Source organism: Muscardinus avellanarius, assembly GCF_963383645.1.
Source record: "Muscardinus avellanarius genome assembly, chromosome: 1".
Taxonomy (NCBI): domain Eukaryota; kingdom Metazoa; phylum Chordata; class Mammalia; order Rodentia; family Gliridae; genus Muscardinus; species Muscardinus avellanarius.
In genome coordinates, this window is record NC_137786.1 from 224629543 (window position 1) to 224657454 (window position 27912).

Consider the following 27912-nt stretch of genomic DNA (forward strand, 5'->3'; position numbering starts at 1 on the left):
CAGCCTCCGAAGCACTGGGATTAGAGGTGAGCACCACCAGGCCTGACAACTTTTTCTCTTACAGTATTGTGAGCTCTTTATCTTTCTACATGTTGACTAGGCCGCAAAGTTTCTGGAAGTGGAGTGAAAACATACATGCCGGCCGCCGGTTTTTAGCTTTATTCCTTGCATCGACTTAAACTTCTCTTGTGGTGTGAGTCCCTTCACCCGGCTCTTGTCTTTGTCCTCACAGGCGAGCTACTGGATGGATGGCTGCGAGGAATTACACCTTGGTGAGTGAGTTCTTGCTCATCGCCTTCACGGAGCATCCCCAGTGGGCGCTCCCTCTCTTCCTGGTGTTTCTGAGTTTTTACGTCTCCACTCTGGTGGGGAACACCGGAATGATCGTCCTCATCCGCAAGGACCGCCGGCTCCACACGCCCATGTACTTCTTCCTCAGCCACCTCTCCTTCGTGGACGTCTGCTACTCCTCGGTCACTGTCTCGCAGATGCTGGCTGTGCTCTGGGAGCACGGCACGGCCATCTCGCGGGCCCGCTGCGCCGCCCAGTTCTTCCTCTTCACCTTCTTCGCTTCCATCGACTGCTACCTGTTGGCCATCATGGCTTATGACCGCTACGTGGCGGTGTGCCGGCCCTTGCTTTATGTTACCATAATGACCGAGAAGGCCCGCGTGGGCCTGGTGGCTGGGGCCTACATCGCCGGCTTCTCCAGCGCCTTTGTGCGGACGGTCACGGCCTTCACCCTCACCTTCTGTGGCCACAATGAGATCAACTTCATTTTCTGCGACCTCCCTCCCCTGTTAAAACTCACCTGCGGGGACAGCTCCACGCAGGAAACGGTGATCATCGTGTTCGCCGTCTTTGTCATGCCCGCCTGCACCGTGGTGATCTTGGTATCCTACCTGTTCATCGTCCTGGCGGTCCTGCGGATCCGCTCCGCTGGGGGACGGGCCAAGACCTTCTCTACCTGTGCCTCCCACCTCACCGCCGTGGCTCTCTTCTTTGGGACCCTGATCTTCATGTACCTGAGAGATAACTCGGGCCAGTCCTCAGAGGGGGACAGGGTGGTGTCTGTGCTCTACACGGTGGTGACGCCCATGCTGAACCCCCTTATCTATAGCCTGAGGAACAAGGAGGTCAAGGAGGCTGCAAAGAAAGCCCTGAGCAGAGCCAAGCCTTCCAGAAGGCCCTAGATGGGCCCTCAGCAAATATTGTCATCTCAGATTCTCCAGCCTAACATTTCCCAAATACCACCTTCCTGGGGAGAGTTTCCTAGACTAATCTAGTTAAAATTGCCCCCGAACTCTCCACCTCTGCTCTCTGACTTACTATTCTGTGTGCTTCTTGTCATAATCAGACACAGAAGGTATTTTATGTATTTGATATTGTTTGATTTTCTCACACTGGAAAGTAAACCATGTGAGACTGAACATTTTTTTAAATACCCAGTGCTTTGCACTTTGCACATTAATAGCACTCGATAAATATTTGCTGAACGAGTGATTTCCAGGTTCCAGTGTTTACACTTAGAGCCAAACAATTTCAATCCTTAGTTTCTTATCTGCTTAGTGGGTTTACCTACTTTATAGGTCTATATTTTTGAGGATCCAGTGCATCAAAGGGTGGGGACCATGTCTGTCTTAATCACTGATATCTGCTCCACTCAGAAGATTCCCTGGAACAACACATATGGGATAAAAGCAAACATATTTAGAAAAATCATAAATCTATCTTCAAATGCAACTACTCTTTGATTCAAAGGTATTTTTTTTTTACAAGTTTCATCATTTCTTTTTCCTTTATTTGCCTTCCTATTGTTTCTGTGTTTTTTTGAATGATAGTGATAAAATTGTAGTAATAATATTAACCGATAGGAACTAACATTTACTAGGCATTATAATCTTTCGGAAATTACAGTAAATTTGTACTGGGGATAGAACGTACCCCTGAGCTACACCCACAGCCCTTTATATCTTTTGTTTTGAAACAGGGTCCCCCTAGGTTTCTGAGAGTCTCATTTGCTGAGGTTGGCCTCGAACCTGAGGTCTTCCTGTATCAGCCTCCCAAGTATTGAAATTATAGGTATGTGCCACCATGTCTGACTTGCAAGAATTTCTTTTTGTTTGATATTTTTTGTGCTGGGGATTGAACCCAGGGGCATTCTACCTCTGATACTCAGCCCTATTTTATTTCTTATTTTGAAACAGGGTTTGACTAAGTTTCTGAAAGTCTCATTAAGTTGCTGAGGCCGGCTTTGAATCTGCGATCTTCCTGTCTCGGTCTCTCAAATACTGGGATTACAAGTATGCACCATCATGCCTGCTGGCAGGAATTATTTAATTTGCAGGATATCTTTATAAGGCATGTCCTGTTGTGATTCCTGCTTTATGGGCAGATGAGACACTTAAGTCTTAGAGAAGTTGAATAATTATTCCAAGTTCAGCATGCACATGGTAGGGTGGAAAAAAAAAAAAACCCAAATGGTAGGGTGGAGCCTCCTGCAGCCAGAGCCTGAGTTCCTAATTGCCCTACCTACTGTCTCTGGCTGTGATATACTGCCTACTCTAAATCACTCAGCCTGAAATTTATTGTTATTGTATTTTTCTTTTTCCTTTTAGATGGTTGAGAAAAGGTAAAAGTCCAATCTAAGGGAGTAGAAGGCAATCAACAACATTCATTTTATAGCCCCTAAGTGCTAGCATCATGTAAAGTCCCTCTCTCTCTCTCTCTCTCTCTCTCTCTCTCTCTCTCTCTCTCTCTCTCTCTCTCTCTCGTTCTGTAGTTATGCACGAGAACATGAGATGTATTAAATAAATAGTGCTCCCATACTGTAGGAACTTCCACATTAAGGACCTATAATAAGTATTTCAGAAAAAGATAACAGAAAAAAATTGTACTGGTATCCAGGAGATTGGAGCTCACGTGGGAGCTTTTGTTGTGTATTTGCACAAGTCACTGAAAAACTGTTGAATGGAGTGAGGGCTTCTGTGCATCTACTCAGAGTACTTCCCGCCGGTCTTTTTTCAAATATCCATGGCCATGGACATGCTCCTCCAACACATCAGCTTCTGTAGTTGATGTTAGATGTGTTTGTGTTGTTGAGAAAGCACAGAATTTGGCACTGAGGTATCCTGGTTGTTATTTCTTATTTGTGTGGCTTCAGGTTTGTTAGTGCCTTTTAACCTGCATGTCATCTGTGAGGTTAAATTTATTGAGCACTTACTCTGGGCTAGGCTTTCCATGTATCTTATTTATTCTCCAAACAATTCGGCTATTGGGGAGAACGGAAGTGTGCTTAGGAAGCTCCAGTATCATCAATACACGTTACACGGATTGTCCAGACTTCCGAAAACGAGTACTGATGGGCAGAGGGATCCATAACTGATCCGCGGGACTCTTTATTTCAGAACTGCCTGGCCCCGATGAGCTTCGCATGCAGATACTTTCAGAAATGGAGTTCGCTAGTAATTTAATTTTTTAACTTAACTCTTGAGCTAATGCACCCTGACCATATGCAAGGCGCTATGCTAAAAGCCTCACATGAATCATTTATTTTAGTCCTCATAACAACTTTAATGGAAAATAATTATTATTGACCTTACTTAGTGAAAGGAAATAAAAAAGCTAATACCCAGGAAGTTTATGTGACTTAAGTTATGTAGCAAGAAAGTGGCCGTAAAGAAGTTTCTGCTCTGAGGTCACATATTCCAAAGTCCCTACTCTCAGTTGATATATGCCCTGGTGCGCTCTCTTTTTCTTTCTCCGAGGCCTCAGATTTCTGTGGTTTTCTTTAGAGGTGTCTGGGCTCCCATTGTACTCTTGGTCTCAATGTTTGGTGATGTGGCACATCTTGGAGGCTGACATGGCTGTGAAGCTCATGGAACTTACCTTAGCTCCCTTACAAGGCCTGTGTGAACTATCTGGGGGAAATTTTCAGCTACCTCAGAGAAGATTGGCTCAGATAAATCATTGCTTTCCAAGCCCTTCTAGAGCCCTCTAGGCTCAAAGTGTCCCTCCAGTAATTGGCTAACCAGGATGGTACCAACAGGCCATCACCAACCTTGCCTTTGAATGTTCTTTTCAACCTCAACTGATCATTTAAGGAATTCAAGATTACTTTGCAAATACTGATCATTGCTATTTCTTACTACTGAATAGCATTTAAACTACCTAATTATTTATGAGCATATATAATTCATAATTTTTGTTTTATTTATCAGCTATCTGTCATCTGTCATCATAAGAATTACTCAAAAATGTGTCTGAAATCTTTTCTGATATGCTAAAGACTTTTGAAAATGGCTTTATTAAAGTTTAATTAACATGCAATAATCTTTACATACTTAAAGTGTACAATCTGATGTTTTGACAAATATGCTCATGAAATAATCACCATGATCTATATAATGAATATATACATCATTTCCCAAAGTTTCCTTATACCCACTATACTTTCGCCCATGTACCCTTCCTCATCACTTCCCTTATCCCTTTTAGGGAATCACTGGTCTATTTTTGTCATGCGACATCAATTTGAATTTCTTAGAATTTTACATAAATTTTGAATAAAAGAAACAATATGCCCGGTGTGGTGGCACACCTGTAATCTCAGTACTTGGGAGGCTGAAACAGGAAGATCACAGGCCCTATTTCTTTTATTTTTATTTTTTATTGCTGCTTTGTAATCATACATCTTGGTGCAATTCAGGGTGGTAGAGACATACATGTCCACAGCACTCGCTGAGCCCTCCCCAGCTCCCACCCTCCTCCCTCTCCCTCCCCACCTTCCGGTGCTCAGCACAGCGATTGGCTTTGATAAGCTTGTGTATGCACATCGTGTCCATGGAGGTGTTGTTTCTTTAAGTCCTCCTCCCCCTCTCATGTCCCTCAGTTAGGCTCCCTTCTTCATCCACTAAAGCTCCTCCTTTGGAATACCGCCTGTGTCCCAGTTTCTTTCTAGCCTTCACATATGAGGAAAACATCTGACCCTTTTTTGTGACCGACTAATCTCACTTAGCATAATATTTTCCAGGATCTACTCAAAAGAATCGAAACGAGACTACCCATCGTAATACATGCGTATTTATGTTTACAGCTGCACAATTCAAAATCTCAGCAAAAACCCTGTTTCAAAATAAAAAAAAAAATAAAATAGAGCTGCGGGTCTAGCTAAGAGGGAGAATGCCTCTGTATTTAATCACACACGCACGCGTGCACACACACACACACAAAGAATAATATTATATATATGTATATATATACTTTCTTTCACTTAGCATAATTATCTCAAGAATCACTGACACTGTTTCATAGTAATTTACTCTATTTCTGAGTATTATTGTAAGAATATATTATGTTGTTCATTCGTGCATCTATTTATAGATATTTAGGTTGTTTCTAGATGGGGCTATTAAAAATAAAGCTGTTATAATCATTGGTGGAAGTTTTTTTTTTTTTTTCAATACTGGGGGTTAAACCCAGGGGCATTCTACCTCCGAGCTACAACCCTAGGCCCCTTTTTTATTCTTTATTTTGAAACAGGGTCTCTCTAACTTGCGGAGGGCCTCACTAAGTAGCTGAGGCTGGCTGTGAACCGTGATCCTCCTGTCTCAGCCTTCTGAATGCCGGGATTACAAGTGTGCGCCACCGCGCCCATCTTGGTGGAAGGATTTTGAATGAAGACATACTTTCTGTTTTCTTAAGTAAATACCTAAGGGTAGAACAGTCGTGTCATAAGAGAGATAGATGTTCAACTTTTTTGGAAACTGCAGAACTATTTTAAAAAGCGGTCGTACTACTTAACATTCCCATCAACGGTGTTCGCAGCACATGAGAATTCCACTGACTCCAAATCTCACCTACACTTGGCATGGTTATGCTTTTATTTTTTAAACTGTAGTAAGAACAGAGGACACGAGATCTACTTCTTAATACACTGAATAGCATGTTATAGTGTCATTAACTATAAGCACGGTGCTTTACAACAGAACTCTAGAACTTACTCATTTCACATAACTGAAATTTTATACACTGAGTAACAATCTTTTACTGCTCCCGTCTCCCATTTCTTAGCAACCTTTATTTTACTTTTTGCTTATATGACTTTTAGATAACTCATATTGGTTATCATTCAGTATTGGTCTTTCTGTGACTGGCTTATTTCACTTGGCATAAGGTTCTCAAGGTTAGTCCATGTTGCTGCATACGACACGATGGCCTTGTTTTCTAAGACTTGGCAGTATTTCATGATATATATTTATCACCTTTTCTTTATCCTCTCACTTATTAATGGGCATATAGGTTGTTTCCACATCTGTGTGAGAAAAATGTTGCAATGAACATGGAGTGCAGCTAACTCTCCAAGATCTTCATTTAATTTTTTGATATATATTTGGGGATGGGATTTTTTGGTCAAATTCTATTTTTAATTTTTTTTGAGGAGTCTCTATACTGTTTTCAAAAGCAGCTTACCACCCTTAATTTCCATAAAAATACACATGAGTTCTAATTCCTGCACATCAGGACATTTATTGCCCTTTCTTTTCTTTTTTTGTAGTATCCATTTAACAGGGGCAAAATGGTATCTCGTGTTGATTTTGATTTGCATTCCTCTAGTGGTGAGAGATGCTGAGAATCTTTTCATTTACCCATTGGACGTTTGCGAATCTTCTTTGAACAAATGTCTAGTCACTTCTTTTGCCCAATTGAAAACATTTTTAACATAAAAATATTTAACTGACAAAGACTGCGTGTGTTCAAAGTGTACAATGTGATTGATGACTTTCACTGATTTGCTTTTGCACATTTTTCGGGAATCGATTGTTCATGTACGTGTGAGTATATTTTTGGACGTTATTATGTCCTAATAATCTATTTGTTTTTATATCAATACCACACCGCTTTGAATACGAATGTGTCTAGACATCAGTTAGTCCTCATCCTTAAATTCATTCATTTTCATGGTCATTTTTATTTGCCCTGTGCCTTTTGAACTTCCACAGAATTTTTATTTTATTTTACTTTTTATTTTTTTAATTTTTTTTCCTTTTAAATTTTTTTATTGGTGCATTATATTCAAACATCATATTGGGGTAAAAAACTTGTGTGTACAAACATGTACACATCGCTGATTTAACCCCTACCCAATTCTCACCCCATTCCCTCCCCGTCCCTCCCTCCCTTGCTTGGCTTAGTGATTGACTTCGATATGTTTAAGTACATTGTGTGTTTTAGAGATTTTCCTCTTCCCCCCTCCTTTCTCCTCCTTTAGGTTGTCTTGTTTGCTCCTCTATAGGATTTCCTTTTTCAAGAGTTCCTCCTATGACCCATTTCTCCCTAACTCTCACATATTAGGGAAAGCATCTGATTTCTTATTTTTTGTGACTGGCTAATCTCACTTAGCATATTGTCCTCCAGTTTCACAGAATTTTTAAAACCATTTTCTCAATCTGTACAAAAATGTCTATTGGAATTGCAATTTTTTTTTTCGTGGTACTGGGGTTCCTGGAAGCCTTTCTACCTCCGGGGCTACACTCCCAGACCTATTTTTTTACATTTTTATTTGGAAACAGGGTCTCCTAAGCCAGCGCGCGCGGCTGGCTTTGAACCTGCGCGATCCTCCTGTCTCTGCCTCCCAAGCGCGGGGATTACAAGCTTGCGCCACCACGCCCAGCTGAATTGCAATGTTGAGCAGCAGTGAGGGGAGCATAAATTCTTGTCCTGGTTTTGATTTCAGGGGAAGCCTTTTAGTTTTTCACCATTCATTATGTAGATTTCGTATAGTTGCCCTTCATCAAGTCAAAGGAATTCTTTTGTTTCCTAATTTGTTAAATTTTTTCTTTAATGGAGAGTTTTAAAATTTTTTACATAAGATTTCCTGCATCTACTGAGGTGGCCATTCAGTTGAATTTTTGTTTGGTTCTCCTGACTCACCAGTCCTGGTCTTATTTACTTTCAATTCCTTGAGAATGCCACCAGGCATTAAAATTTTTATTTGGTGACTAAATGAGTATTCACTGACATTTTATATATTAGGTTTCATAGGTCATTCATATGTCATTCAGTCTTTCCAGGTACTCTTCTTACAGTTGTGTGAGTTATAAGGAGATGACAAAAGTTTCTCCTAATTTATTGATAGAATCATCATTTGGCTTTTCTCAGGCAGGGCAAACACGAAAAAACAAGAATAGCATGAAATTGACTGTGTGTCAAGCAAAATATTTGTGCTTTATAAATGACATTAATTACTGACCAAAGGTTGCCTTTGCTTATCAAGTCTTCTTAAAAACCATGAACACTATTTTTTATTTGCTTTCTAGCTTGGGAGTGCATTGAGGTCACAGACTGTGAGTTATTCATACTTTTGATCCCAGGGCCAGACTCAGAGACTGGTAGGCAGAACATATGCAATAGATATTTGATGGAAATCATGAATTGGAGAATGTTTCAGGGAAATGCAGGCTTTTAGGCAACAACTCTAGTTTATTTCTCTGTGAAGATTTGTTAACTTTTTCATAAAAGTTTGTGACTCACTCCTTCCTTTTTTCCTTCCTTCCTTCATCCTTCCTTCCTTTCTACCTTTTATTTTTATTGTACTAGGGATTGAACTTAGAAGAGGTCTTATCTCTAAGCTACATTTCCAGCCTCCTTTTTATTTTTTATTTTGAAACAGGGTTTCATAAAGTTGCTGAAGTTCTCAATGAGTTGCCTAGGCTGGCCTTGAACCTTTGACCCTCCTGTCTTAGCCTCTCAAGTACCAGGATTATAGGTATGCACCACCATGCCTGGCTGTAATCTTCTTTTCTTAATCAGTAGTTGTCTATGTTCTAACTCTAATTAGTTTTCTTGAGCAAACTCCCAATTTGCATTCAAGTCTAAATCAGCCTCCCTACTGCTCGTGCTCTTTCTTTTTCAATTTCTCTCTCTCTCTCTCTCTCTCTCTCTCTCTCTCTCTCTCTCTCTCTCTCTCTCTCTCCCTCTCTCTCTCCTCTCTCTTTCCCTTCCGTCCTCCCTCTCTTTCTTCCAGCTGTCTGTGGAATCTGAAAGCTGTAGGTAACAGAGGACCAGGACAAGTTCATTGGGATACAGATGAATTTAAATAAATCTCCTAGATATGGCCCTGTGTATCTTCAAAACACAACTGTCTGGTTCCTTTACCAGAGAGGCTGGGTCAGTAGATCTAGGGTAGGTTTTGAGATGAAATAGTAAATCCTGGTTAGTAGTTTTTTTTTTTTCTACCTCAGGGAAACCTGAGGATTTGTGCTTTGCTCAAACCCTCTTGCAATGAATCTCCATAATTAGTAAGCAATCTATATTTGCTGAGATCCTGATGAACCAGCAAATCGTGAATACACACCTCTGGGAGGCCAAATGCCTAAGAAGCCCCAGAGCTATAAAGTTTTCCTGAACTGAGGCAGCCCATGTCCACTCAGTGCTCTACCTGAACCATGCGCATCCCAAGAGTGGGGCTACTGGGCTATTTACAAGGCATGCCTTGGAGTCAGGGGATTTCACTGTGCTGTCACTGTATATTCTGTGCCTGTCCTGTGTTCTTTCTGAAAACTTAGTGAAATTAATTCAGGGTGTATGTCATGACTTTGTCAATCTGAGCTCAAGGTCACTGCAGCTGGTCAAGCAGAAAAGACAACTACAACACCAATAAAAGCATATTTAAAAAAATTCTAGCCAGGCTGGGCGTGGTGGCGCACACTTGTAATCCCCGCACTTGGGAGGTGGAGACAGGAGGATCACACAGGTTCGAAGCCAGCCTTGCTGGCTTAAGATACCCTGTTTCAAAATCAATCTATCAATCAATCAATCTATCTATCTATCTAGATATGTATATAAATAGGTCTGGGAGTGTAGCCCAGAGGTAGAAGGGTTTCCAAAAACCCCGGTACCCCTCCCCCCTCCACACACAATTCTAGCCAGTCAAAAGATTTATTTCAAAGGTGTTGTAGATTCTGAGAATGTAAATTAAAAAAATTCTACTGGATATTTCTGATACACATCATAAGTTGGAGACAAGTAGCCTAGACTAGTGGCCTCATTTTGCAGATAAGCAAATAAGCTCAAGAAGGTGAGATATATACTTAAAGTTTTCAAAGTTACTTGGGTCAGAGTCAGGACTATCACTGATAACGCTATCCTTTTTTTTTGGTATTGGGGATTGAACCCAGGGGCATTGTTTCTATGAGGTACATCCTTAGCCCTTTTCATTTTTTTATTTTGAAACAGGATCCTAATACATTTCTGAAGGTCTTGCTAAGTTGCTGAGGTTGGCCTCAAAATGTGTCCTGTCTTAGCTTCCAAAGTACTGGGAGTACAGTTGTGCACCACCATACCTACATCTGATATCTTCTATATACACACTTCTGTGCTTTTTCAGTGAAATAATTGAAGTGATCATGCTTACCAAAATGTACTCTGTATAAGACATGTTCCACAAACCACTTTGTGTGTGACAAGTCAGGTTCTGTTTGATTGAATAAGTTTAATTTTGAGAAATTCTGCATACTATATTACCATCTTTGGGATTTCCACTATCCTAACGGATCTGAGAAGTTGTGTAGTTAAAACATTTGATTTCATTTAACGTAGAGTTGTCCCAAATTATTTGAAAGTGGGAGTATTTATTTCTACAACGATTAAACATCTCACTTAATAGAACTTAGGCAAAACAAACTTAAGGGAAAACTGACCTAGCTAAATATAGATTGAATAAAGGATCAGCAATAATTGTTTTCAGAGATGCAAAATCTAGACTGCACCATTTTATACACACCTCGTACTAAGTTATATGCAGTTTACATAGAAGTCTGTAGTAACATAGATTGTCTTCAAGATGCATGTTAATATTGTGACTTACAATGGAGGTTAGGAGTCATGTTTGTAAGACAAGAGCCATATGAAAAATCACAAACCCCTCAAGGGTTAAAATAGCAGGCAGCTATCAGAAAGTTCATGAAAAGTTGAACCAGTACAACTAAGCCTCAAACGCTGGGCTCAACCATCCATCCGGCAATGCAGATCAAAGGAATTCAGATGCTCATGGCATCAAAAGCAGGGACATTTTTTTATTGATGAGCTTCCTCAGGGCACCTTTTATGTCCTTGTTCCTCAGGCTGTAGATGAAGGGGTTCATCATGGGTGTCACCACAGTGAATAGGACTGCACCGATCTTATCTGTGTCCTCTGGGTGAGTGGATGAGGGGAAAAAGTAGACCCCTACGATGGTCCCGTAGAAGAGTGATACAACTGTCAGGTGAGAACCACAGGTGGAGAAGGCTTTCCACTTGCCCTCTGTGGAGGAGATTCTCAGGACAGCCCTAACGATGCAGATGTAAGAAAACAGGATGAGGGCAAAGGGAAAGGCGATAACCGACAAGCCCAAGATCAATAACACAAACCCATTGATTGTTGCATCTGAGCAGGACAGTTTGATCAGAGGGGCCAAGTCACAGAAGAAATGCGGGATAGTGTTTCTGTCACAGAAAACCAATCCAGAGAGCAGAAGGGTATGTGTCAGGGCGACCAGATTACTGAGGAGCCAGGGGACAACTGTGAGTGAGATGCAGAGCCTGGGATGCATGATGCTCATGTAGTTCAGAGGGTGGCAGATGGCCACGAAGCGGTCATAGGCCATGACTCCCAAGAGGAAATTGTCAATGACGACAAACACAATAGAAAAATACATCTGTGTGATGCAGTTCTCATAGGAGATGGACTGACTTTTGGTCTGAATGTTCAGCAGCATTTTGGGGACTGAGGTGGAAGTGGAAGAAATATCAGCAAAGGATAGGTTGGTGAGGAAGAGATACATGGGGGTGTGAAGGCAGGAGTCCAAGGCAATGGCCAGAATGATGAGCCCGTTCCCAACCATGGTGACTAGATACATACCCAGGAAGAGCACAAAGATGGGTTTCTGATGCTCAGCCTGGGTGGAAAGTCCCAGAAGGATAAATTCAGAAATGGTGGTATGGTTTCCTTGGTGCATATTTCTGTGAAGAAAGGAACATACGGGTTTTTATATCCCTATAAGAAAACCCAAAGTAGCACCATTCAGCTGCCACCATCTCAGTGGGGCATTTCCTCTATACAGAAAGAGAATGAGTTATTTCTACTTTAAAGGAGAAGGGCTACTTGATAAGGAATTAGCTCAGCAGTGCAGAGACTTAGGAAATGCCCTGGTTGGGGAAGACCAACACATGATGAATAATTCTCAATGCACATGTTTTAAACAAACTTGAGTTTAAATGTGATTTTTTTTCCAGTTGGCTCCATATGTTGCTTAAATCTAACTGAGGACCAATGTTCCAAAGATGCTCCATTTTCCTATGGAAATTGCTTAAATCTGAACAATCTGGTCCCGAAACTGTGTCCACTGCTCATCTAAGAAGATGGAAATTTGAAGGGTCATCAAAGTGAAGAGTTTGGGGGAAGCAGAAACAACTGAACATTAGGAATCTTTGTGGGGTATACTGTTGTGTGGCTGCTCCTTCCCACTGAAGAACTGCCCTTGGACAATGAATACAAGAAGGGATGATCAGAATCTTACTTGATTGTGGCTTTGCTAGGCTATCCCAGAAAATTTAGAGAGCACCCATGACTATGAAGACTTTTGTTTGCCTCTCACTTTTTCTTTTCTTTTTTCTTTTCTTTTTTCTTTTTTTTTTTTTTCATGGTACTGGGGTCCGTGGAAGCCCTTCTACCTCCGGGCTACACTCCCAGACCTATTTTTTACATTTTTATTAGGAAACAGGGTCTCCTAAGCCAGTGGGTGCGGCTGGCTTCTAACCTGTGCGATCCTCCTGTCTCTGCCTCCCAAGCACAGGGATTACAAGCGTGCACCACCACGCCCGGCTTCTTTTATTTTTTGGTACTAGAGATTGAACATGGGGACACTCTACTGCCAAACTATCCCCCCAGACCTTTTTTTTTTTTTGAAACAGGATCTAGCTAGGTTGCTAAAAGTCTTGTTAAGTTGCTGAGGCTGGTCTTGAACCTGCGACTCTCCTGTCTCAACCTCCCAAGTACTGCAATTACAGGTGTGTGCCACAACACCTGGCTTGCCTTTCACTTCTAAAGGTTGGAGGCCACTGATTCGGCCCAGTATGTCAGGGGTAGGAGGACAGGAGAGGGGTTAATAGAGAAATCCTGCATTCTCTCCATGGCATGGCAGGAAGGTATGAATTTCCTACATACCAAGTGAATGCTACAGAATCTCACTGAACTCAAGCCACCTTGTTGGGACTCTAAGTGAGAAACAGCCTGCTAGGGTGGAGGTAGCTGTAGCAGTAGGAGACCATGGGGTAGCTATCTTAGGAAAGAGATGTCTTAAAGGGATAAGGGAATAAATTCACTGTCCCTGTCAGGGAACTAAGTAGTGGAGCAGTCTTGGAACGAGAACCTCTGCAGAACCCAAAAATGGTCTCTGAGACAGCATGCCTAGTACACATAGGGCACTCACTTCTGGCTACTTTATGGCAACAGACTTGAACACATTTGTCTTTTTTTCTCCCTACTCTCATTTTTCCTCCTTATAATACTGAAAAAGAAAGACCAGAGGAAGACCAAAAGAACAACAGCAGTAGCAGCATGACAGAGTGTTCCAGGCTGGAGACCGAGGGAAGAACATGGCCCTGCCTCTCCTCCTCAGACCTCTACATTTTCAAATCCCACATCAGACCTGAGCTCAAGAGCGAGCACCCTTGCTTGGAATTGGATGTGAAACTAACATTTTAAGTTGGGCCGGGCTTGACTGTGTTTGTCTTTTTAATACCTGCAAATGTTTTCAGTAGCAAAGTAAAGCTCATTGTTAAAATTGTACATGACCAGAGAGCTCTAGAAACCTCACAACGCATCGCCTAAGAACAGGGAAGGAGACTGGACTAGGAAGATCTCCCTTGTGAGTTGCAAAGAGCAACAGCTGGAGCGCCAAGGGGTCTTGACGCCTGTCTTTCTACTTTCCTGGTGTCTTCTCCCTCTTGTTCCTTACTTTCTCTCTCTTCTCTTCTAAGCCATTTGTCTGTCAAAGGTTTTTGTTTTCTATGGAGTGGCCAGAGAACAGTAAACCTCCACCTCTGGGATTCTGAAAAACTGAAGAGCAGCTGGGGATTGGAGAGAAGTTCTGAGGTCTCTCTGCTCTTGAGAAGCTTGGCTTGCAAAGCAGAGAGGGAGAAGCATGCAGAAGAAAGGCCTCATGACAAAGCCAAGACGAGAGAAAGGACTGGTAACAGTGGGTTCTGTGTTACCAAGTCCTGGGCTGGTTTGGGCTAGACTAAAAAGGGTACTTTTTATAAATTTTGAGTGGCAATCTTCAGTTTCAGCATCCTGTTCCACCTCTCTCAGCCATCAGCAGTCATGAACAAATTGTTCTGAGTGTCTGAAGTGGCTTCCTGTCTGGGTAATACCAATGCTAAATTTTAATACAAGCTCACCTGCTCACCTCTGAATGTTGCTGGTGAAATCCAGGAAGTTACTTGACTCTATTTTTCAGAGGCTTTTTTTGTATTTGACAGGGTAGCAGGTGGGAATTGAGAACATCTTTCATGCACGTCTTAGCACTGAACTCTTTCTCTGCACACCAGAATTAATGGAGTTCTGGTGCTGGGCTCACATGGGACATTTTGCTCTTCTGGGATAATGCCTCCGAAGGGTTTTGCTCAAAACAAATAGTAATTTCCACCTCCTGCTCTTGATGAGGTAAATGGGGAATAGACAGGCAGCTCAGTTTTTTTCCCGTTTGTTTTCTCCTCAGGTGTCCTTCCCATGTGTGATCTTCTGCTCGTAGCAGAGTTGGTTATTGCTGTTCAGGGCAAGTGATTTGCTTGCTGTGTGTGTCTTAGGTTCCCAGTGAGATTGAAGCACTTTGAACATTCCCTCTCTGTTTTCTCTCTAATGCCTAGTAGAGGGGAACACTTAGGAAATTCCCAGAGACTTGAGCTGAATTCCTCTGCTAGTGATTATGACTCTAAAGAGATGCCATTTCTAGTGGAAGGGGAGAGACAACGGCCTCTGTATCACTTGAATGGATTTCAAGGTTGGAAGGGAGTCTGGGGACCCAATGTTTTAACACTCGGGGCTTATAAATGCAAAGGAAAGAAAGAAAATCTGGGTTTTTAATACTGAAAAAGAACTTAGTGAAATGATATCGAGTGGTTCACAATACATTGGGAAGCCTAAAAAACAGAGCCTGAATTGGACAGGAAACCAAAATAAAAACAGCAAAAAAAAAAAAAAAAAAAAAAAGAGCCTGAACAGTGAGAGATATAGCCAAGAATAATATTTCTTTTCTTCTAATGTTTCTATGTGCCTCAGAGAACATTCATTTCCTCCTTAACAGGAAGCAATTTAATCTGCAGATTAGCAGTACTCAGGATATATATTCAACAAGATGTATTCATGACTAACATTTAAAATAATGAGGTCATGGAGAAGAAAGGAAGGGCAGGCAAGTTATCTTTGTCTATTTATTTGTCTGTCTGTCTGTCTATCTATCTAGTTACAACTAAGAAGAAAATATGGGTGAAATCAGATTCCTTTTTTTTTTGGTATTTTATCCATGAGGAATAATTACTAGTTACTTCTTCTACTCTTTCAAGATGAGTCTTCTAGAAAGCAGAAACAGAGGCAAGAATTTGAGTCTTGTCATTTTTTTTTTTTTTTTTTGGAAGGAAAACATCAGAAAGATTAGGAAGAGGGATACAGGGAATTGAGGCTGAGATAAATGCAAATCAAGGTAAAGCAATGTACAATGCATTACTTTAAGAGTCATTGTTTACAACAAGCCCCCCAAATCCAGAGATTAGTCGTCAGATACACTCACTCGTTTCGTATTTTCTATAGAAGGAAAACTCACGCCAGGGAGCAGTTTATGAAGGGTGAAAGGAATGTGTCTTTATATCTTCTGTTCCTTCTTATCTCTTGTTTTCCATAAACCAAGATTCAATCCATAAGAATAGCCTTCAACTTCCAGGTTATATTATCTGTCTCCTTGGTGGCCACAGAGGAAGTCAGGAACCGTAGTCCATGATATATTTATTACTCTGAGTCCACGAAAGGAGAAAACTTCTTTGTGGGAAGGGTTGGTGTGTAGGCTTAATGTTAATTAGCTCAGAGGACATGGGAAGAGGTGGCAGGGTTTGAGAGGTGGGCAATGTTATCAGAAATAAAGAGGCACTGAAAAATGATGTCCAAAATGGCACATCCTTTGTGTTCAGAGTTATTCCTGTAATTATTTCTAAATTATATAACACAGTATGGTGATTCCATTTTCCCATCAAAATAAAAATACTCTGAGTAAGAAAATGCAAATTTAGTCAATCTGGAGAAATCTTTCTTAATCTTTTACTCATTATTAAACAGAAATTTCCTACAGGATCATTTATAGGTCTTTTATCTTTTATTCCTTTTACTACCTATGAAATTAGATTCTTTTGGAATATGATTTTGTCAAATAGGGTTGAACCTTGAAGAGCCACGCACTATCATAACTAAGATTTTTTTCTCTTTCACCAGAACTAGTTCTGGGCCACATGGAGGTGCTATTGTCCCTGTTGAGAATGCAACATCTGGAGGCTCCTTCCAGGTGGTAACAGTCTTGATGGCCACAAAAGTTACAGAGATTCCTCACTCCTGTAGCTGTCATTGAGGCTCGGATGAACATTCTTTATCTCCCTCTTCATTGCTATTTTTAGATATCTTCCCACTTCACTCACACTTTGGCTGACCTAGGTTGCTTATCTTTGGGACTCAGACACTTTTACCTGAGGGATATGAATTCTTATCGTATTGCCCTGACCTTGCTGGGTTGTAGTTGTGGCAATTGCTTATTACCATCTTTATATCATTATAATTTGGAATTACTTCGGTTCAGAATTTTAGGAATAGAAAGCCCCCAGTTGCACAAATTGGGGTGTGTGTGTGTGTGTGTGTGGCAGAGAGAGAGAGAGAGAGAGAGAGAGAGAGAGAGAGAGAGAGAGAGATATCACTCCTACTATTATGCCTTGTCTCACGAACCTGTACATTTCAGCTATGAGGAATACTACACTACTTATTTGAGATGATTCAAGGTTGGTCTATCATCTATCTATTATCTATCTATTATCTATCTATCTATCTGTCTGTCTATCTATCATATATATTCTGTCAGTGTATCTATTCGGAAGGACAGTGTCTCAACCCATAACACATTGATCCCACCTGGAACCTGACGTAATTTTATTGGATTATTTTGTCATTCTATCAAATGGACTGTGTGGTAGAAGATTGAATTCTATGGTCATTAGTTCATTGCTGAGCCATCTTTGGCCCAAAATGGTCCCTTGGTCCCAGGAAATTTGCAAAGGATGCTCTGATAATAAAGAGTAAAGCATTCTGGGTTGCATTGTGCTTGGTGAGTCCTGTACATAGGGATGTCAAATCCATATCTAGCTATGCTGGATTGTGTGTGCCAACTTCACTAAAGCTGGCAACTATTTTCTCCATAACCCTCTTCCTTGTGTGATTATAGAAATAAACAAAAAAAGAACTTTTGAAGAGATCATACTTTGGACCCTCACATGGTGATAGAGATTAGGTTCCTGGTCTCCTGGGCTCAGTGTCCAGCATATCTTCCTGGCCTTGCTGAGCGACAGCAGGAATAAATAGGTGATGGTAGGAGATGCAGAACATCCCAGATGCAGGCAGAGAGAGAGAGATTGTATTGTCTAACAAGAATTTAATACAGTAACAAGACTGCCAAAAAGCCAGCCTGCTCTTTATTATCACCACTTTCTGCAGGGCTAGCAATGTCAGTGATAAGTGAATACTCCTCTCTATCAGGGTGGAGTATACTCACTGCTTACTGCTTTTACAATACCCCTTGCCTCCCTTTGTGCCTCTGAGGATAACATTTAACAGACTACAGAGAGATGTGCCTCATTTAAAAATGGCCTGGTCATGTACAATTTCTTTATTCTTATGTTAAAGGATTATCAGATTGCTTTTAAAATGTCTAGTTACAAAAACTGGAGAACTGAAATAGTTCTCTGTGTTTTTGCGCCCTTTTGCAGATATTTTTTCAGGATAGACACTTAAAAGTAATAGAAACAGAATTGGAAGAAAGTAGAGGGGAGAGGTTGATCGTGGACACTAATTAAAGTTAGGAGTAAGAAACTCTAGGGTACTATTACATAGTAGGGTGACTGTAGATAACAATCATATACTTTATACTTTGAAGAGCTAGAAGGAAGGTTTTTGGCTGTTTTATCATAAGGAAATGATAGGTGGTTGAGTAGATGGATATATTTAACTTGACTTAAATATCACATAATGTATACATTATAAAAACATCACATGGCACCATATATATATATATATATATAATATATATATACTTATTGTGTTTTTAAGTATCAGTTAAAAATAAAAAGCAAAGTTGTAATAAGGCCACAAGAAGGTAAAATTTTAATAGATATTGCCAATATTCTCTCTAAAAATATTGTACCGAATCCATGCTTACAGTACTTGTGAACCTCTGTCCTTACATCTTTATCTATATCACACATAAGCAGTAATTTTAGCTTGTTTAATCTGATGGGCTAAAAATGACCACACATCAATATTTTAAATTTATATAACTATAGGTGAGCCTGTCAGTATATGTTTCAGTGTTAATGGCCCAATCATAGTTTATTTTCTGTCGGTTGTTTTTATCTTTTGAGTACTTTCCACTTATGTTGTCTTTCAAATTGATTTATAAATGATTTTTATGTTATTGATATAAATCCTTTGCTGCTTATAAATATATGATACATATATTTTCTGCTCAGTATTATAATTATCATTTTGCTGGAAAATATCCTATGAAAAACTATTTTTATTTTCATGAAATCAGAACTCTGAATTTTCCTTGTTGTCATAGTAGGTAGGGGTCATTCTGGAATGATAACAATCATTCCAAAGAAAAGACAGTCTTCTTTTCTGATTTCTTCTAGAAGTTTTATGGGTGTGAATTTAAGACCCTAAGTACTCTTGGAATTCAGTGCTACTTAGTGAATAATTGAGTTCTTTTAAAATTGATCAATAAAACTTATTTTATCAAATACTAAATTTCCATATATTGATCTATTTATATGGAAGTTAGAGGAGAATTTAAAAATAAGAACATCATAAAAGCAGATACATAAACCAGTTGGAGCAGAATAGAAGACTCAAAAACAAATCCATACACTTAGAGCCAAAAACATAACATAGCAATTGGAAATATTTTATCCCATTCTATTAGTAACTGTTAACTCTGTTTACATTGTCTTTGGATATACAATATTTTTTTTATTTTTAGGGAGTTTGTATACTCCTTTGTTGCCTGTGCCATTGAAATCATATCCAAGAAATCACTGCCAATTTCAATGTTGTGAGGTTTAATGACCCAGATTTTCTCCTAAAAGTTTATAGTCTTAAAATTTATATTTAGGTCTTTTATCTATTTTGAGTTAATACTTGTATATGGGATTAGGTAAGGGTCCAATTTTATTCTTTTCCATGTAAGTATTATTTTTCAACAATATTTACTTAAAAATTATTATTTCCACCACCAAATGTTCGTGGAAACCTTGTCAAAAATAACTTGACAATATAGGGAAGAATTTAGCTCTAGGCTTTTATTTAACTCCAATGGTTTATATATCTGCCTTTAGAACAGTACTACACTGTTTCAATTATTGTAGCTTTATATGGTTTGAAATCAGAAAATATATATCTTCTAGCTTTGTTCTTTTTCAAGATTGTTTTGGGTACCTAGAGTCCATATCCCATATTAGGATAGATTTTTTTCTGAAAAATAAATATATAAATATATGATAGTTTCACCTAAAAAATAGAAAAAAATATTCTCTGGTAAGAAAGAAAGCAAAAAGAAATATTGAAATGTTATCTTTAAGTCATGAAAAGCTTGGTATCAGACAAATGAAACTGTTATGTGACATTATCATTTTTAATTTTAGATAAATTGCCATAATAGATGTCAACTACTAAGCCAAGCATGGGAGGGAGGGATAGGGAGAGAATGGGGTGGGGATTGGGTGGGGCCTGACTGGGAAAAGTGTGCATGTATGTCTACAAAAGTATGTATCCTACTATGATGTATGAATACAGTGCACCAATTAAACAAACAAACAAACAAACAAAAAACTAACAAAAAAATAAAAGCAGATGAGTTACCATTATGATAGAGAAAAGTGAGCAGGAAAGGCTATGGGGGCGTACTATGAAGTGAAATGAATCAAACTACATTCTTTTTTTTTTGGTGGTATTGGGGTTCCTGGAAGCCCTGCTACCTCCGGGCTACACTCCCGGACCTATTTTATATTTTTATTTAGAAACAGGGTCTCCTAAGCCAGCACGCGCGGCTGGCTTCGAACCTGCGCGATCCTCCTGTCTCTGCCTCCCAAGCGCGGGGATTACAAGTGTGCGCCACCACACCCGGCTCAAACTACATTCTATGCACCTGGAAACCTGCCACAATGAAACCCAGTATTCTGTATTATTAGTTTGCATCAATAAGAAATAAAAGCAGACTCTCATTATCTGAAATGCTACCTATATCAAGGGAATGTATGAACAGGGTATTGACAGGAGGAGTAAAATGTTGAAAGCACTTGTGAAGGAGACAGAAGTGCCCCAGGTGAGAAAATATAAGGTAGTTTTGCATATGTGAGTTCCATGGTGCTTCCTGGAGGCCACCTTGTTATGGGGGACCATCATCTTCCCCAGGGAAACATCACTGATTGGCATTTCTATCCTGCCATCTCACTCATGATGCAGTAATATTCTACCACATGATCTCATTCCAGAATATTATAATTTCAATGAATATTATAATTTCAATATTATAAATTCAATGAAATTCATTGAATTTTATGATATTTGGTGTATATTATAGATTTCAATGAAACTCTTAGATGAAGGGAACAATTGTTCATTAAAAAGGAAGAACTCTCGCCAACAGCTAAGATATAGAATCAACTTAGTGGCCATTCTACACATCCACCAGCAGATAAATAGATAAAGAAAATGTAGTGTGCACATACAGCCTTAAGAGGCAAGGAAATGTTATCATTCACAATCACCTGGATGAACTTAAGAGGACATTATGTTAAGAGAAATATGCTAGGCACGGAAAGACACCATAGCTTCTCACATATGGGAGTGTAAACACACCCAACTCATAGAAACAGAGAATAAAATAGAGGTTTACCAGAGTCTGGGAAATAGCAGAATTGAGGAGATGCTGGTCAAAGGGTGAAACATTTCAGGCAGAGAGAAGGAATAAATTAAAGAGCTGTATTGTGCATCATGATGACTACAGTTAGTACCATTATATTGTATATTTGAAAAATTGCTAGGAAAATAGATTTCAAGTGTTGTTAAAAAACCCCACAAAGATAAGGGTCTCAGGTAATACATATGCTCAGTAGCTGGTTTATCTATTCCACAGTATGTAGCCTATGTCAAAACACGACATTGTATACCATAAATATATGCAAAATTTACTTGCCAATTAAAAAGTAAATGAGAAAAAATAAAAAGGGAAAGGGGACATTCATTCTATTTGCCTCAAATGTATCCAGGAAGGTACCTGGGGGAGCCCAGTAATTGACTTTTAAAGGACCCAGCAACCCTTGAGGGCCTTCTTTTCAATGCAGTAACATTTCACCCTCTTCTCTTTGAGTTTTAAGTTAATTTCCTGGTTTGCTATATTAAATACAGGATGGAAGGAGGCATGGAAATCCAGATGCAAACGGCTCTTTTGTTGGCATTCTAGTCAATGGCTAACACGGTGTGAACACATAATCGATGCTTTATGTTCTGATGTGACTTGGCCTGGATAGGCTGAAAACCCACCTCCCAACCGGGTGTTTTCTTCTATTCTTCCAGCATTTTCTTGGAAGCAAGGCATTTCTAATATACTGTTAAGTTCTGGGCTGTCCCCAGAATAAGTAACACTTTGCAGTTCTTCTTATCCTCATGTGAAATCAGCTTAAAAAATCAAATACATCAAAAGCAATTTTGAGGGAAAAAAGAAGGAAGAAAAAACAGTCCTAATCTAGGAAAAATATAAAAAGTAAATTCAAACTGTGATGATGAGAAGTTTATAGCCAAATCGATCTATATGAACCTCAGATTCCTTTTAGAAAAGTTCATTTGTCCGATTATAAGAACACAACTTTATTTTAAAAAACATAAAAAATGCCGGGTATGATGGTGCATGCCTATAATCCCAGTATTTGGGAGGATGAGACAGGAGGATCACAGTTTTGAGGTCAGCATGTGGTAATTTAACAAGGCCCCATTTCAAAATAAAAGCTAAAAAGGGCTGGAGGTATAATTAAGAGGTAGCCTGCCCCTGGGTTCAACCTCTGATACTGATAACCAACCAAAACATAAAAAATGTATCAATGACTAAGAAAGAAAATTTAAAGATCCACAACCCTGCAAGTCACAGATAACAACTGTTAACTTTTTGGTGTATTTCTATTTATTACACATGTGCATTTTTACAAGGCTAGTCTCCTAGGTCTGGGGATGGAGTTCAGTGGCAGAGCTCGTGGCCAGCATCACAAGGACCTGGGTTTGATACACAAACAGTGCAACTATCAAAACTGGGCTCCGATTGTAAACGGAAATTTGAATCTTGATTTTGTCACTCACAGGTATAATGACAAACACTGCCCTTAACTGTACTTATTGTACAAATTGCTCTTCGTACTGTATTATTCTTAGTATGATTTCCAGTCTGTTGCATTTCTGTATTCAATATTGTTGAAAATGAGATTTTAATAGCTTTTAATTTTATATCTGTGTAAGCAACAGGCTTGTATTTACAATCCATCGAACGCCGCCTATTTTCTAAGGTGATGTTTTTAGAATATAGCACTAAACGGAATCGGAGGAAAGAAACTTTTCAAGACCTTTGATATATGTAGTCACGTGACGTTCATAAAGATGATGCCGATTCCCTAGGTCAGCTTCAGAGCCCCTGGCAGACACTCACTCTCTTTTTGGCATGGTTAACTAAAATCAGCTTTCTGGGCTAGACCCTCCCATAGCTGTTCTGGGAGAGGTAATGCCTGGTAGGAACTGTCCCTGGGGTCCTCTTCGTCTGGTTGTTCTCAGGGCGTACACAAGAAGGTAAAACAGCCTAGTGTCCTCTGTGAGCACCAGAGAGGGAAGTGGCTTCTTGAGGTTGACCTGGAATGGGTGCACAGGCACCTGAGGACCAAAGTCATCTGGCCACTGACCATCCTGATCTTGGAGGAGCAGTAGCGCCACCTGCTGAGCGGACCTGCGAGCAGCAGCCCGATGAAGGCTTCGAGGTGATGAGTTGGCACCTGCCAGGCCTGCACATAGAGGGAGCCTAGTCAATGGAAGCTAATTCTTGTCCCCTTCTGCACCGCAAAATAGAATCCAAACGAAGGCAGTCAGTAGGCATCGATGGAAGGAAGACACATGAATGCATTCAGTAAGCCATTGCTTACCACATCTCCATACACAAAACAATAACATGTTTCTTTGAGTAAAATATATATCTTGATGAATTCTTCTTACTTGAAACACCTTTCCCAGGATTAATTAATATCACTGCCTTCTCAGGAGGCTCCATGCCTATGGGTATCAACCTTTATTTACAGCGGGCAAAGGGGAGGGTAGTCCCTGATAGGGCAATTCCCAGAGTGAACAGAGAATATTTAAAATAGAACTAAGTCAGCAGTTCCCAGTTTAAAAGCTTGGTTCATATTTTAAATCTTATTCCAAACGCTAAATAAAATGAGTATAGATTTTGGACAGGAGGCGCGTATGATACAACAGAAATATCACGCCTGTAATCTTTAGGAGGCCGAGATAGGAGGATCCCGGGTTTGAGATCAGCTTTAGTAATTTGGCAAGGTCCTCAACAATTTAGCAAGACCCTGTTTCAAAATAAAACAAAGTTAAAAAAAAAAGGGCTGGCAGTGTAGTTCGGTGGTGAAACGCCCTCCCCTTTGGTTCAATCCCCAGTACCACCCCCCCCTTAAAAATCAAATGCAAACTTTGGAGACAGCCATGATGGCACACTCTTGTAATCCCAGTACTTGGGAGACTGAGACAGGAGGATCTCAGGTTAGAGGTTAGCTTGGGAAATTTAGCAGGACTTTGCTAAAAAAAAGGGGGGGGGGTAGCTGGGAGGTAAAACATGCCAGGGGTTAATCTCCACTGAAATAAGTAAGTAAATAAATAATGAGGAGGATCGAGGTGTGTCAAGTCCAGCCTCAGCTTCTACTTAGGCCCTTTGCAACTCAGTGAGACCCTGTTTCAAAATAAAGAATTAAAAAAAATGGGGGTGTGGGAGTAGCTCGGAGGTAGAAAGCCCCTGGGTTCCATTCCCAGTATCGAAAATAAGTAAGTAAGTAAGTAAGTAAGTAAATAAATAAATAGTTTGTGGAAGCCTTGCAATCCCGTCTGTCCTCTAGAGGTGACCCACCGCGCCCTGCCCTCAGCCCCCTTGGGCGGCGATGGCCCTGCGCAGAGCGCCCTTCACATCCTGGTTCCTCAGGGTGTAGATGAGCGGGTTGAGCAAGGGCGTGACAAAGGTGTAGACCAGGGCGATCTGGCGGTCCTGGTCCTCCGAGGTGCTGGAGCGCGGCCGCAGGTAGACCAGGCTGCAGCATCCGTACTGCAGCAGGACCACCGTGAGGTGGGACGAGCAGGTGGAGAAGGCGCGGCGGCGGCCCTCGGCCGAGCGGATGCGCAGGATGGCGGAGGCAATGAAGGCGTAGGACACGCAGATGAGCAGGAAGGGCACGGTGAGCACCAGGACGCCCACCGCGTAGAGCACGGCCTGGTGCACGCGGGTGTCCGCGCAGGCCAGGCGCAGGACCGGAGGCACGTCGCACAGAAAGTGGTTGATCTCGCGGCGGCGCCCGCAGAAGGGCAGCGTGAAGATGAGGGCGGTGAGCTGCAGCGACAGCCCGAGGGCCAGGCCCAGCGAGCCCGCCACCAGCTGGACGCACAGCCTCGGGGGCATGAGCAGCGCGTAGCGCAGCGGCTGGCAGATGGCCACGTAGCGGTCGTAGGCCATGACGGCCAGGAGGAAGCAGTCGGTGCTGCCCAGAGTGACGAAGAAGAACATCTGGGCCCCGCAGCCGGCCAGCGCGATGGGCTTCTGGCCCCCCAAAAGGTTGGCCAGCATCAGGGGCACCACGGCAGACGTGTAGCAGATTTCCAGGAAGGACAGATTGCACAGGAAGAAATACATGGGGGTGCGGAGGGAGCTGTGCGTGCACACCACCCAGATGATGGCCGAGTTGCCGCAGAGGATGACCAGGTAGAGCAGGAGGAAGAGGAGGAAGAGGAGCGCCTGGAGCCCGGGCACCGCGGTGAAGGCGCGGAAGACGAAGGCGGTGGGGCCCGATTGGTTGAGCGCAGGGTTCCAGGCCATCGTGTCTTCTGAAAAATAGAGGAATGGGAAGTGGCGAGCCTTCACTGGCGGGAGGTGCTTATGGCCTGTGTAAAAAGTGCGGATTTCAAGCCAGGAGTGGAGGCACACACCTGTAATCCCATTATTTAAAAGGTCGAGACAGGAGGATCGCAGGTGTGAAGCCAGCCTCAGCATTATACTGAGACTCTGTTTTCAAAATAAAAAAGTAAAACGGGGCTGAATGTGTATCTCAGATGTACCCTCTGGGTTCAATTCCCAGGATCACTCCCCAAAGTGAAATAAAATCAATAAAAAGGGGGTGCTAAATTTTGAGTTTTGATTTGGAATTACGTATTTGGTATCCCGTTTCCAACCACAACACGAGGGAATGAATTCACCATAAAGAGTCTGGAATATTTTTCCCTGGAGAGATTCATGAATGGGGTAGATACTCATCTGTAGAAGATCCTGGTGGAAAAAAAAATGTGTGCAATGTTTCTTTTTAAAATTCTAGTACTTTCGCTGGCTTAAGAGACCCTGTTTCCAAATAAAAATATAAAAAAATAGGTGTCTGGGAATGTAGCCCAGAGGTAGAAGGGTTTCAAGGAACCCCAGTACCACCAAAAAAAAAAAAAAAAAAAAAAAAAAAAAAAAAAAGAAAGAAAGAATTCTAGTACTTTAAATCTGATTGATAAGAGCTAATACTTTGCTTGTATTTAATTAAACTAAAGAGTTTTATAATTTTAGATTTTTTATAGTTAGATAAGTCTATGCATTGTTCACATTTTCATTTTTGGTAAGCATTCTCATTTAATACATACGTACCGAGAAGTTCACAGATCCCAAGTAGACGGCTTGACTTATTTAACTTTTGCACAAGTAAATACACCAGTATAACCCACTACCAAGGTTAAGAAACACTATTTTCAGTAACCTTACCGAAGTGACTAGGTTCCTGACTTTGATCACTGTAGGTTAGCCTAACTACAGTACTAGGGAATGAATTGGGAGTGAGTGGATGCGTCAGCGCCCTGTGCAATGGTTAGGTCTGCACTCTGATGAATTGGGTTTAGCATCATGTCTGCAAGAGCTACTTTTGCTTCTTTGTGCAGCCATACTCCGCTTTCCTTGTTTCTCTGCAGCACAACCCTGCACAGCCGCACTGTGGGTTATTCATGACTTGTTCAGTTTAATCCAGTTATCTTGACTCCATATAAAACTAGGCAAATACCCTTTATTCTGACCTTTTCTGATATATTCTCTTGATATTTTTTCTCTTATTTGGAAAGTGTCTCAAAATTACCAAACAGAAACTAAAACTTTTGACATTGGGCAGATTCAAAAGAAAAGGAAGTGGATAAGTTAAAATCAAAGTGGAACTCTCTGGGATAAGACAAGACAATAAGGAAACTAAAAGTGCAATCCAAGGATTGAATTACATATTAGAACAACTAGGAGAGGAAGAGCTTTTAAGTATATTTAATAGAAAAACCTATATACTAAACACTTTCAGAATGGTCTATAACTCTATTTTGAACAAAAAAATCAAAGAGATAATAGAAAAGTATGTGTAGAGTTTTCAGAAAAACAAATTGATATGAAAGAATTCTGTGTCCAAAAGCAACAGAAAGACTTTCTCAGATTCACAAGATCTTAAGAAATATATCATACCAAACATAATACAACTGCCTTGCAACCAAAACCCTGGGTTCCTGAGTGGTTAATCAGAACATATAATTTAAGGTCGGGAAAGTTGTAATTTAAAACGATATGCTTATAAAAGTCACATAACAAAATATATAATTTAACCTTAAAAAGTCAGGGCAAATACTATTAAAAGAAAACATAGACATGATAAGAATAAATCTTGAAGACAGACAATTTGCAAAGGTAAAATAATTATGCTTATTTAAAACCACAATTTGTATAACTGGGTCATTGGTAGGGAGAGATGAGAGAAATGAAATTATGCAAATGTTCTCACCTATGTAAAGAAGGTTTCCAGAGATAGTTCATCTAGACATGACTAACTGTAGAAATATTCACCCAATTTCTTAAATAATCACAAATAGTGTAAACTCAGCATAACCATTCCAGACAGATGATTTTTAAAAAGTAAACAGAGGACAGAAAGCAAAAGTCTTAAAAGAAGGAAAATGTGAGCAAACCTACAAGATAAAATAAGCTGAGAAAAGTAAAAATCTCATCTACGAAAATAAGTTTAAGTGGGGGTTGTGTTCTATTAGAGACAGAATCTCACATCCATATATATATATATATTCACTTATATTTCCATCCAAATATATACATATATATAAATTCATATATATAGATTCATATATACATATATCTCTGTATAAATGTTATATATACATAGTCTTAAGTCTAAATACAGTGACATAGAAAGATCACCATTGCTTATGTTGAGCACTGTATTTTGTGATCTAACCAGTACAATGAGACGGAAAAGATGC

At 40.4% G+C, this 27912-nt stretch overlaps 3 protein-coding genes across 3 annotated transcripts; 1 reads left to right on the top strand and 2 right to left on the bottom strand.

Moving 5' to 3' along the window:
- Window positions 1-248: 248 nt before the first annotated feature.
- LOC308279676 (olfactory receptor 9Q2) lies at window positions 249-1193 on the top strand (the record flags this gene model as incomplete). The annotated part of the gene is made up of 1 exon (XM_080719794.1): window positions 249-1193. The coding sequence occupies one exon, from the start codon at window positions 249-251 to the stop codon at window positions 1191-1193; it is 945 nt and encodes a 314-aa protein (XP_080575920.1).
- Window positions 1194-11047: 9854 nt separating this feature from the next.
- LOC308279702 (olfactory receptor 1S1-like) lies at window positions 11048-12007 on the bottom strand (the record flags this gene model as incomplete). The annotated part of the gene is made up of 1 exon (XM_080719816.1): window positions 11048-12007. The coding sequence occupies exon 1, from the start codon at window positions 11993-11995 to the stop codon at window positions 11048-11050; it is 948 nt and encodes a 315-aa protein (XP_080575942.1). The 5' UTR covers window positions 11996-12007.
- A 12507-nt stretch (window positions 12008-24514) lies between these two features.
- OR10Q1 (olfactory receptor family 10 subfamily Q member 1) lies at window positions 24515-25459 on the bottom strand (the record flags this gene model as incomplete). Its single annotated transcript, XM_080691506.1, has 1 exon — window positions 24515-25459. The coding sequence occupies one exon, from the start codon at window positions 25457-25459 to the stop codon at window positions 24515-24517; it is 945 nt and encodes a 314-aa protein (XP_080547632.1).
- Between the last annotated feature and the right edge of the window lie 2453 nt (window positions 25460-27912).